Below are 11856 nucleotides of genomic sequence, written 5' to 3'. Positions count from 1 at the left end.
CCTCTGCAAGGAAAATTAACATGTTATGGAGAATGTGGAAGAAGGGATATTCATTGTTTTACAAGACTTTTAGTCCAGGTATGTGGAAGCATTATTATGTTACAAAAAGTCCTAACCCCAACCAAAGGGGAGTCATGACAGAGCCTGGCAGCTCAGATTTGTCCTGACTCCTCCTTTGAGGATTTAAACAGCACCCATCTCTATCTGTGCTTTAGCTAGAAGTGAGACCATCCAAAATTTACACAGATGGACACCTTTTGGCCTCAGAGCAGCTGCCAGCCCTTCAAAAGCCACTGCTATTCTGCTTCCCCAGTTCCACCACTGAGAAGGTATCCACCATCTTTCATGTATATTCAATACTAAATGAAATATTGATTAACCTTTTCATCTTTAAGTTCTGTTTAGCATTTTATCTCAAATTGGCTATACCCCCCACCCCCATCCACCTGGAACGGTTTCAGTCCCTAAATCCAGGGAAGGTGCAGTTAAATGAGTTGCTTCACAAGATCACAATTAAAAGTTTATTTACATTGTACATAATCACCACTCTTGCACTCTAAATTATCTTGCTTCCTCCAAAACTCTACCTTCTCAAGCCCAGGGAAAAAAAAATCCCGCTTAAAAAATACATTTTGAAATCTTATCAAAGTCTAGTTTCTGTTGTGTTAACCACTGGCTAGTCAATATCCCTTCCTCGCTTTAAGGAGAGCAGCTGCCAAGAAATGGCCTTCAACTTGCTTACACTGCAGAGGCTTTTTAAGAGACACTCCCCTGCAAGAGACAAGTTCCAGCTGGATGTTATTTCATGTTATTCCTGTACGTAAAACATTTTAAAATACACAAGTTACTTTAGCTGTAAGCAAAGTGCTAAAATACAAAGTCCAAAGCTTCTCCTTTATTAAGAAGACAGTGTATTAGTTCTGCTCATCTCTGCTTTTGCTGAAACAAGGGAAGTTACAGCTCACTTCACATGTCCTTAGCCATTATTCTCTATTGCACACTCAAGTTCCACCTTATTAGTCAGACATTTTTTCCAGGAGAAACTCCCATCTGAATGGGAGCCTCATGTGTTTAAAAAAGAGGGAGTCCCACCAGCACCCATCTCCTCTCACCCCCTTCTTGCTCATGGGGTAATGAATCTTCACAATTCTTAGAGTTCCATAATTATGAGTATCAGATGTAGGACTTCCTCCTATTTTTAAACAGTGCTAGCTCATCTCAAATGGTTAAAAAAAAAAATTTTAAAAAAAAATCACATTTTACTGTATGCAACAGACCAATAAAAATGCTATGTATCAGCATAACAGGCAACGTGCAACTCCGACAGTTCTGCTCGTGAAGGAAATTATGCAAAGCCTCCTGATGTCAGGCAGCAAGAACACAGCATATCCCCAGTATGCTGTAAAGGGATAGCCCAGCTCCTGGCAGCTCCTTGCACAGGAAAATCGAGTATTCCAAATATTTAGCACTGCTTTCCCTCGTGTCAGCACTTCCTGTGAACAATCCATGCAAGAAAAGGGGGGACACACTTTCCATCTCTCAGTAGTGGTATGCTTGAAGAAAGGCACAGAGGTTTCAGTCTGTACATGCAGAGAAGGAAACACAATTAACAGGCAGGATAGAACCGTAAGAAGGTCCCTCAGGCACATCCTTGTTCAGTCATTTCACTTGGTAGTGTTGCATCTGTGACACAGGAGTACTCGAGGCTGTGGGTTTAGAATGGTGCTACAGAAGCCTTCCAGATTCCAGAGGCACGAGATGGGGATACTTCTACATATCCAGAGTCAGCTGAATGAAGCAAATGTCTAAAAAATATCTTTTGACTTTGTGTTATCAGATATACACTGCAAGATTGCTGCATCTCAGCAGTCTGTGCTGACACCTCACAGAAACCACAAGAGCATTCTCAGTTGCATTTCCGGTTCTCCTTCTCATCAGCATCTGAATGGGTGTGTAGTGAATCCTTTGGGGCAAAAGAAGAAAAAAAACCCAACAAATTTCTTTTGTGCCCACTTCTTCATTTCTTAATGCCAGAGGAGGATCAAAGAATTCCAACCCATCTTTTCACCCAGAGGACCAACAAGTGTTCTACATCCCCAACGCTAGAGTAGATACATTGCTACTGAGAGTTGCCCTGCCACATGCCCTGTTCTGCAGTTTCATCTCTCCTGCCACTACAAGTGTTGATTTTGCTTAAGAAGACAAAGAAATGTCTTGGTACTCACAGCTCTCATCCTGGTTGCATAAGGCAGGTTTTGCTAGCATGAGATTTTTCTTTACCTGGGTTAGAAGCTGATGACGTCTCAGCTGTCTGTAGAACTGCAGCACAGCAGGATCAGCTCTCACTACTTTTGGGTCAAAATCCAGAACACGGAGACCTGCAAGGCTTCGGGCTCGGGAGAGAGCTACATAAGCCTGTCCACTTTCAAAGACACGGGACAGGGAGATTTCCACACAGTCTAAAGACATGCCCTACCAAAAACACAGAGAACTTTGTTACAGAGCAAACAAACAAGAATATCATGCTGTACCAACACTAATCTGTCCTGTAAGACTATCCAAGGTACCATCCTTGGTATGAGGTCTTGATTAAATAAAAAAAAAAAAAAAGGAAGTCTTGTTTGACTATGTAACTGATTTAAATATGGGAATCAGTAGAAAGGAAATCCCTAGCACAGAGTAGGATCCACTAACTCCAGTGAGCTTCTTGTTGATGAAACTCCATAAATCCCATCTAATCAACACAGCATGGAAAGAAATCCTGCTTTCACCCCTAGTAGTTAACTGGAGCAGGCACCATTCTCAAGCAGTCCTCAGGCAGACCTGAGAGAGTTTGGGTAAGGCCTGGCCAGTCCTGTCTCACGGGTTGTCCCAAGTACAGCAGAATTTACAGTGTGGCCTGGGAACAAACTCACAGGTCTCCAAGACCAGTATTTATCAAGTATGAAGTCTTCTGGAAAGGAAGGAACTTTGAAAATATTACAGTGTTACACTGGAAGTTCTATTGAAAAAATGCCCACGGCACACCACCAAAGGGTAAGTCCAGCCCAAAGAGCACAGCTGTGGCTCCAGCAGCTTCCTCAGTTACACTGCAGAGCTCAGGGTCCCTGATGCTGATGACTCTCCGGAAAACACTACCCTAATCAGCCCACAGTGGTAATTAATGCTACTTTATAGTCCAACACCAATTCTGCAGATGGCAGTGCTGTTATGGAAACCCCAGTAGTACTGACAGCCCATCTGTGACCCTACAGGCAAGCATCACAAGCAGAAGAGATGCTGTCTCTCTGCACTTAGACACATATTCTAGAGTCCGTCCCCCCCCACAAGGGCCTTTCAGCTTTCCCTTTTTTCACCAGCAATACAAGCTCACCCAGGAAATAAGGTTTATAAAGGAGTAAAAGTCTACAGACAGCTGTATAAACCCACCTGACTCTTGTGAATAGAAATGGCCCATGCCAATTTTAAAGGCAATTGCTGACGACTCAGATGAATTCCTGATGGTCCTTTGAAGACCCATTTCTCCATTTTTATGAGCTGTGTGACCCCACAGAGAAACCTCACCTTAGGCAGCCCTGTAGGAACGGGAGCAGGAAAGAAACGGGAATGTATTCCTGACGCTCAACAGCCAGGAAGACAGCAGCTTAGGAGCACCTTTTTTCTGCCTAAACCAAACCTAAATCCACAGATAGTAAATAGCACGTCCTGAAATTATGTTTGACACCTACTTAAGCAGAAGATTTAAAGTCAGGTATTTCATCAGTTGAAATGCAGAGAAAAATACATTTTGCAGGTAGCAGAACATTATTCTTTGAGAAAAACAAACAAAAATCCATCAAAACTTGCTTCAACAGAACAAACAGGAAATTCAAATGAGCACACACATTTACATACAGAATACAGAAAAGAGAACACAAGAGGCCTACAGATAGCTACAGCTGATGCAGTGCATGACATCACAGCTTGTGAGAGCCTCAAGCTTGCAGAGATCTCTCTGCTTTCCCTCAAATTATTACCAAGCTGTAAACAAAATTAAGAAGTCATCGGCCACCAAGGACAAACTGTTTTGTTATTTTCCCATTTCCTTTGACAAATGATAAAAAGGCTTACTTACCCTTCTGTTCACTTTCAAACCCTACAACAACACCTCGGGCCCCATTCACCAGCCCTTGAGACACATCCAAATTCTTTGCTAACATCACCTACAGAGAAAAAGGAAAATCTTGAGTGCACTGGTTCTACAGCCTGTTCAGCCCCCTGCAGCTAAACTTCTTGCTAGGAAACATAAGCACCTCAGGCTGATTTGGCCAAATCCTCCTATCCTGCCTATTGCAGCACCATCTCCAATTTGATTGAAATTATTCCACAACCTTTCCTTCCTAGGATTCCCAACTACATAATTTTACAGCACTGAATACTTGAGCTATTTCTGTCCAAAGCTGTGAGCTCAAATCCAGGGAGCAGTTTCCCCTTCCCCAGGCACCAACCAGCCTAGGCATATGTAGGTTCTGGGAACAACTAAAGAAAAAGTTTCCAAAGCAAACAGTGCTACAATTAAGTACAATCCTACATCCTTTCCACGCTGACAGCCCTAGCTCAGAGCAAGGTGCCCAGTCCAGCAAATATGGCAAGCTGTGCCATACCTTTACAGGTTGGGAGGGCAGCTGTACCTGGAGCTGAGACTGCAGGCAAACACTGCTTGGGCTATCTGCTACTGGAAAGCTTCTAAATTTGATTTGGCATGTCTGTCAAAGTCACAGCAATCACCACTGTCCCCAAGACATGGACCTGTACTCATCCCCTATCTGGATAATATTCGAAGCAGAAAAGATACAAAGATTGGGATAAAGTCTTCTGTTGGCCTGGCATAACCATTCTAGACTGAATTTGCATTCTATTTATTAATCTACTCTATACATTTCTCTGATATTTCTTTATTTTTCTTATGCCATTTGATCTGGTTTATCACACATGTATATACAGACACTTACCTGAGCTCCGAGCTTTAGCTCAACTCTACCACCCACAGGACACTGAGCATCAATTAACTTCACTAGCATTGGGTCACTGTCCAAAGCATCAAAGGTGTGCACTTCTCCTGTTAAGGAAAGAAAGACATAAACTGCAACCGTTGAGCATATTCTATACAGCATTTCAAGAGGTTCAGCATTTATTTCTAACAGCAAGTCCACTTTTAATATCCATTCTGGCTCTGCTGCTAGGACACCTTCACACAAACCTTGTCACTTCTATTAGCAGAGAGCTTACTACTGCCACTCTTCCCTATATAACTTCCAGAACGTGAAAAGGCACAGGAATCAAAGGTCAGCAGTAAATAAGAACTGCACAGACAGCATTTTCAGCAGTTTCACTACCAACACCGGATCTCCAAAGCAGACTAAGGAAGAATTCAAGGGACAGACAGGGAGGTAAAAAAATTAAATAGCCCTTAATTCAAGTCATGGCCAGACAGAGCATAGCCTTTCTAAGACGCTGTAGGAAAAAAAAAAAACAGGGGTGTGGAAGCAATAAATTATCCACCCTACCTCACAAACCAAACAGTGACAGCGTGAATTTAAAAAAAAACAAACCTCAAGTTTTTCCCCAGACAGCTCAATTACAACACACAGAGCTTGGACTGGTACTGCTGTGCATGACAGAACACTAGTTCCTTCTGACACTGCAGTACCCCCATTGCATCCATGCAGAGCTCAGCTCCAAAGCCAGCAGTTTCCTCCATGGAGTTCACCTGGTAGCTGTTGCAAGCGTCTCTCATTGGTTATTTCTACATCATCTTTATGGGTGCAGAGCCGTGTAGCCAGGATGCCATCACGTTCAGACCTGTGAGCAGCCGTCTGCATCAGCTGTCTGGTAACCTCCTCTGTGCACCTGGTAGCCAGGAAAAGGGAGTTATTCTTTAAACTGATCAGGAACAGCTTCAAGCAGCAGTAACCTCCACACAGCTGGATCAGCCTGTGCAAGCTGCAGGCCTCTAGGGAGGACACAAAAAGACAACTGCATAAAGTCAGAGAGCACAGCCAGTGTGTGCCCCAGCCCTACCCTGGCCACTGCCAGCTCAGGATCCCTTGAATTAATTCAGAGAAATTGCAGAGGGACCCTAAGAAGTGCTCCTCCTTACCAGAGCAGCATGTATGAAACCTGTCTATGTTAACTAAAGCATTTGTAGGATTTGCCCAAGATACACATTCTTGACAGAGCACAGAAAAGTGACTGCTCTTTTCTCTGCTCCATCAGTGGGGAGCATGGATTACAAAGAGAGATGAGTTTCTCCTTACCTGCCTAAACGGATTGCACTCAGGAGAGAGACAAAGGTCTTGTCAGTCTGTCTCCGCACTTCAGTCAGCTCCATGTTTACGTGGATGCATTTCCTCCAGCTTTTTGCCTGGAAAAAACATTCTCTTGTTAAGAAAGAGGCAGACTTGAAGTATGGGAAGGAGTTTAAGAAGAGTTTTGTACCTGGAAGCAGAACTTGGTTTCTTCATTAGCCTTGCAGACTGGGGGTAGCTGTAAGAAATCCCCACAGATAATGAGCTGAATTCCTCCAAAAGGCTCATCCCGTTTTCTGACTGCCCTGAAAGGGATGGAAGAGAATTTTTGAATGTCCTCCAGAACCTGGATATAGTCAGGTCCCAGAAGTTACTTCTTAATCTGTCGGTATATTCAAACATAGACCACCTGCAGTGAAAGATGTTTATTCCGCAGCTGCATCAGAAGAGCTCAAGTAATTAAGCAATGCTAGTACAAGACATTAAATTTGCTTTGCTTAACTACCCTAGAGGTCATTGCTAGTCTTGGCTCTTTGCTGGCTGTTATACAACAGCCACTTCTCTCTGCAAGAGAGACCTTCTGGGCACAGCTGTATATTCTGGACTCAGCTCACTAGACGGAGAGAAAAACCCAAACAGCCACAGCTGTGAGTGAGGAGGAACATGACCAAGTCATGGTAGAGATCTGCCCAGATGCTATGATTTCACGCTTCCTTACGGTCCTATACCAGCAGCTCCCTTGTATCCATTCACAAAACTAGAAAAAGAAAGCATCCTGGAAGTTTAAGGAAATTCATTTCTGCCAGTTGTTTGACCTGACAATTGCTCACCTTGCCACTGCCTCCAGCTTGTCAAAGAACTTGCCATCCACCATTGAGATCTCATCAATAATTAAGTGCTGGCAGGCCAGCCAGTGCTGGCGCACCCCCGGCCTCTCTGCCAGCTGAATGCACTGCTCCAGCGGTGCTTTCCCAGAGCCGATCCCTGGCAAAGGAGAGGAAAGCAATGCTTTAGGATGCTTCTGATTCTTTGGGAAAGGAGCAAGAGCTCCCAGCCCCTCGCTGTTGGGCAGGCCATCACCTGCAAAGGCGTGGAGAGTAGTGCCACCGATGTGACAAGCCGCCACTCCCGTGCTGGCTGTAGCATAGGTGATGTTCGGAGGGAGGGAGCCCACGATCTTCTTCAGCAGGAACGACTTCCCAGTCCCTTCAAGGGAGAAGAAACAGGTCAACGGCCAGGACATTCCCCGGGAAGCCGGTGAGAGTGGCCAGGGCCCCTCACCTGCACAGCCGGTGAAGAAGATGCTCTTCCCGCTCCGCACGGCGCCCAGCACAGCCTCCTGCTCCGCCGAGAGCCTCGCCGGGGGCCGCCGCTCCGCACGGAGCACCTGCGGGACAGGCGGGGGTGCGCTGTGAGCGCCGGGCCGGTACCAGCGGCTGCCCCCTCGCCCCGGCACTCACCTCCGCCGGGCGCTCCCCACGCTCTTCGCCGGCCTGGCGGCGGCCGGGGCCGCACAGCAGGTCCCGCTCCTGCACCGGGCTGATCACGGAGAAGGACGGCGGCGGCCGGTCCAGCAGGCGGGGGCGGCGCGGCGCTGCCCGCGACCCGGCGGCCACCTTGAGCCGCAGGAGGCGAAGAAAGCGGCGCAGCGCGTCCGGGGGGCAGTCGGACAGCAGCACCTGGGTGCCGTCCGGCCCCACCCGCACCGCCGCCCGTCCTTCGCCCGCGAACCGCGTGAAGAGCCTCACGCCGTCACCGGCCAGCGCGAAGCTCAGCACCGCCGCCGCCGCGCCGCTGCCGCCGGCCACCCGCAGAACAGGCTGCCGCAGCTCGTTGCGGCCCAGCAGCACGGTCGCGTCCCGCAGCACACGGCGGCGCGGGGCGCATCCCCCCGGCAGCGGCTGCTCCACGGCCGCCGTGCAGCGCAGCTCCGCCGCCTCCATCGCCCCGCCGGCCGTTCAAACGCGCCGCGTGCGCCGCCGCCAATCAGCGCCAGGAGCTTTAACTCGGCGGCCAATAGAAGGCGGGAAGGGCGGGGCGCGAGGCGGGGCGGCCGTCGGGCCAATCAGCGACCCCGCGGGCAGCACGTGGGCGTTGCCAAGGCGGCGGGACGCGCAGAGCCGATGCGGCCATGGCTGCCGGCGGCAGTGAGCAGAGGCTGCCGGACAGCCAAGGCGGCGGGACGCCCGGAGCCGATGTGGCCGTGGCTGCCGGCGGCGGTGACAAGGAGCCGCCGGACAGCCAAGGCGGCGGGACGCCTGGAGCCAAGGCGCCCGCGGCTCCCCGCCGCCGTGGCAAGGGGCGGCCGGACAGCAAAGGCGGCGGGACGCGCGGGGTCGGCGCGGCCATGGCTCCCGGCCGCCTTGACAGGGGGCCGCCGGACGCGCTGCAGAACCGCTTCCAAGCCGAGCGGGCCAACAAGGAGCGGCAGTGGCGGCTGGTCTTCACGCAGTACACCGTGAACCCCCTCCGGCCCGGTGAGGCCTCGCGGCCACAGGGAACTAGCATAAAGCCCCGGGGGGGCAAGACAAGCCGTGAGGGCTAGAGGGATGGGGGATGGACGCAGGCCCGCAGCGCTCAGCTGCACGTCGGGGACAAGCAGCTGCACCCAACCATGGCAGCAGTGGCCAGTGAGAGGAGTAAAGCTGGAATGGACAACTGCTGGTCCTTCATGTAGAAGTGAGGCAACTATTTAGGATGTAGAACCTACAAATTCTGTGTAAACAGGGACCCAAGATGGGGTAGAGGACCCTGCTAGACCATGTTCCTTCAGCTCCCGGTCTGTTTTCTACCTGCCAATTCACAGTCTGTGCTAGCACAGGCAGGTGATGTGAGTAGATTCCTTCAGTTCTAGGTTTTGCGAAAAAACAACAAAGGAAAATAATTTCCTGAGACTTGCCACTCTGCAGGCCACCCCTTGGGTAGGGTGGGACTCTGATGTGGTGAGCACAGGCAGCATCCTGTAAAAGGGCCTTTAGCACACTTAACGCCCTTCCCTTCCTAGGAAGTTGCCAGTAATTAGTATTTCTAACTCATTTTCTTCTATTCACATGCAGTTCAATAATACATACTCTATACCTGGCTGTGATGTCAAATTTACATTAAAGTAATTCACCTGCCTCATTTCTTTCCAGTTCACTTGGTCACTGGGAAGGCAATGTCTCGGCATGAAAACATACGTGACCCGACACATGGTAAGAAGTCTCTGAAAAACTTGTGAAAATTACACAAGAAAATTATTAACACCTAAGGTTTAACAATCCTTACCAGTCTCAAATATAATGTATGTGGAAACACCCCTGCGACCATGTAAGTAAGTTGAACTCATTTATGATTTTTGTTGCTAAAGCAGGTTGTTTTACAATTTAAGGCCCTTTCCCACTATTTTTAATTTTCAGTGCAAGTTTGCATTCATGTAATTGTTTTTTTGGTTTTAATTAAAATATAAGTATACTATAAAATATATAAAATTCCTTAGATTCATGCTAGAAAGTTTAGTTTGAGAATCTAAATCTCTCAGGAGAAAACAAAAATACCTAGAAGCATGTTCTGTACATACACATGGCCTGCCATTGCAGATTCTACCTAACCACCACATAAGTTAAACTCCTGAACTGGCTGCCCTGTCTTACTTTAGAGCACTGGTAACAAGAATCCTTATAGCAGCTGCTCCCTTATTTCTAACATGCTAATTTGGTCTAAAAAATGGGTCAGGTAAGGTTAGCCTGCTCTACTCAAGCACTGGGGAGAGTAGAACACAAGGAAAAGGCTGCAGGTCTCAGGCAACTGAGAAAGTAGAGAGACATCATAGAGCACTGGTTTGTGCTAGATGTGGTGTAGGAAAAGTGAGATGCTGCAGTACAGTAGACAGGGATAACAGAATTAACAGGACAGTAAGGTCAGGCAAATCTTGAAACTTCCTCAGGAAATATTTGAGTAGAAACATCACCCTGCATTCTCTGACAATACCATTCACAGAAGCACAGAGGTTGCCTCTACCCTTGGCTTTTTTGTTAATACTTGGACAGTGTTAAGACGTGCCATTCTAACACATGTCCACAGGTGACTGATTTCTAAGACACTTTCATTTGTATTTTTCTGTCTTAAAACAACAGATGAATTCATTGATCTTATTCACCGTGGAGCGCTGGTGCCAAGAAATAAATACCCAAAGCCACAAACTGAAGGCCAAGAAATTGGCTGGCACACAACACCTTTGGTGAGTATGGTGCTTAAAGACTCAGCTCTTTACAGGAAGGATTCAGAGATGTTTAGCCTGTCACACTGAAAAATACTCACACAGGAAAACAATTTGCGACAAACATGGAAAACAAGAATTACGATGAATGACCAGAGCTGTTCACAGATAACCAGTTTTTAAAATTTACACCTAAGAGGACTCTTCACACTGGCATAGACTTGTGAACAGAGAAGCAGAACACTTCCCTTGAGAAACCTGAATGCAAAACATCTACAGTGACAGTCTCTCCCAAGCACACTGCCAAGTGCCACAGGTGTACTCAGGGCTGTTTATTAAACCATTCAGCCATGAGAAATGGTGTAGTGAGCAATGTGAAGTGACATACAGAAGTACTGTGAAAAGAGATGTGCTGCTCCACAGCATATTTCAAACAAATTGCAAGCAGAACCATAAAATTAATAATCATGTAAGTATACCCAAAGCAGATACACCAGGGAGGATTCATTTGGGGAAGTGTGAATAAACAGGAGGAAAAGATATATGATTAACAAGATGAGACATCAATCATATCTGACAAACAAACAGCTGTGATGATGACTGACTTTGCAGATTAGCGTTTCAAGAAAGGCAAATTCTGGCCTGTTATAAAGAAAACTAAGATAAATATGAAAATAAGACAGTCTTCATCGACTTTTCATATTACATATCAAGTAAACTAGTTATTCATGACAAGGGTAGAGACATCCCAGCTGGGCTTTATGGTATTAAGGAACTGCTGGTGGGATTAGTCTGGCAGGGAAAAGGCAACTAAATTTTTTGTGTAGGGAAGCAAATTCAGTTTTTAGAGTCAGGACTCATGCTGTTGTTTAATTAACTAAGTTTCCCTTTTTCATCAGGCTTGACCGTGACAAAGCAGTGAACAGTACAGTGGTACCCTGCTCTTCTGTCATTTGTACATTTCTCAGCAGCAGAACCCTGTGCATCACTCTCCCCAGGAGGGATTACTATTACTAATTCAAGTAAAAGCACATGACTATTTGTCATTTTTGTTCCCCAGGTTCCTTTCGACCGTAGTGATTGCAGATTCTATTTCCCACGCCATATAACTGAGATTACCATCAACGGCTACCCTCCGCCCCGGGAAGATAAGTCTATGGACTAATGCAGGGGGAAAGCCACAGATAAGGTCAATGACATCTAATGTGTTAGGCCCTGATTGCTACTACGTGAGTCTGGCAGATTTCTAGTAAGAGATAACAGCAAAGAGAAAAGCAAACCTCAGTCTGATTTGCAACCTGACAACAGTGACACAAATAAACCTATCCTATATAAAGGCTCTGTATTCTTCTCACTGCTGTTTCTATACCC

The 11856-nt window shown here is 47.0% G+C and overlaps 2 protein-coding genes across 4 annotated transcripts; one reads left to right on the top strand and one right to left on the bottom strand.

The window, feature by feature from the left end:
- Positions 1-507: 507 nt before the first annotated feature.
- PIF1 (PIF1 5'-to-3' DNA helicase) lies at positions 508-8263 on the bottom strand. Of its 3 annotated transcripts, XM_085067851.1 has the most exons (13): positions 7748-8263; positions 7569-7674; positions 7368-7493; positions 7118-7271; positions 6478-6592; positions 6297-6403; positions 5750-5889; positions 4992-5098; positions 4115-4202; positions 3430-3575; positions 2281-2472; positions 1313-1580; positions 508-1262 (listed from the first exon to the last, which is right to left on the bottom strand). In XM_085067851.1, exons 1-13 carry the CDS (start codon positions 8228-8230, stop codon positions 1219-1221), a joined length of 2076 nt encoding a protein of 691 aa, XP_084923977.1. In that variant the 5' UTR covers positions 8231-8263; the 3' UTR covers positions 508-1218. The 3 variants fall into 3 exon arrangements, with proteins under 3 accessions (XP_084923977.1, XP_084923978.1, XP_084923979.1); XM_085067852.1 differs by having other exon boundaries at positions 508-1580; XM_085067853.1 differs by lacking the exon at positions 508-1262 and having other exon boundaries at positions 1445-1963.
- A 112-nt stretch (positions 8264-8375) lies between these two features.
- On the top strand, positions 8376-11824 carry CFAP144 (cilia and flagella associated protein 144). Its single transcript, XM_085067855.1, has 4 exons — positions 8376-8764; positions 9422-9481; positions 10403-10506; positions 11546-11824. Exons 1-4 carry the CDS (start codon positions 8419-8421, stop codon positions 11648-11650), a joined length of 615 nt encoding a protein of 204 aa, XP_084923981.1. The 5' UTR covers positions 8376-8418; the 3' UTR covers positions 11651-11824.
- Positions 11825-11856: the final 32 nt, after the last annotated feature.

The sequence above is a fragment of the Lichenostomus cassidix genome, chromosome 8 (genome assembly GCF_008360975.1).
Source record: "Lichenostomus cassidix isolate B80296 chromosome 8, HeHo_3.0, whole genome shotgun sequence".
Classification (NCBI taxonomy): domain Eukaryota; kingdom Metazoa; phylum Chordata; class Aves; order Passeriformes; family Meliphagidae; genus Lichenostomus; species Lichenostomus cassidix.
Note: the sequence above shows the minus strand (reverse complement) of the source record. Positions and strands in the feature narration are given on the sequence as shown.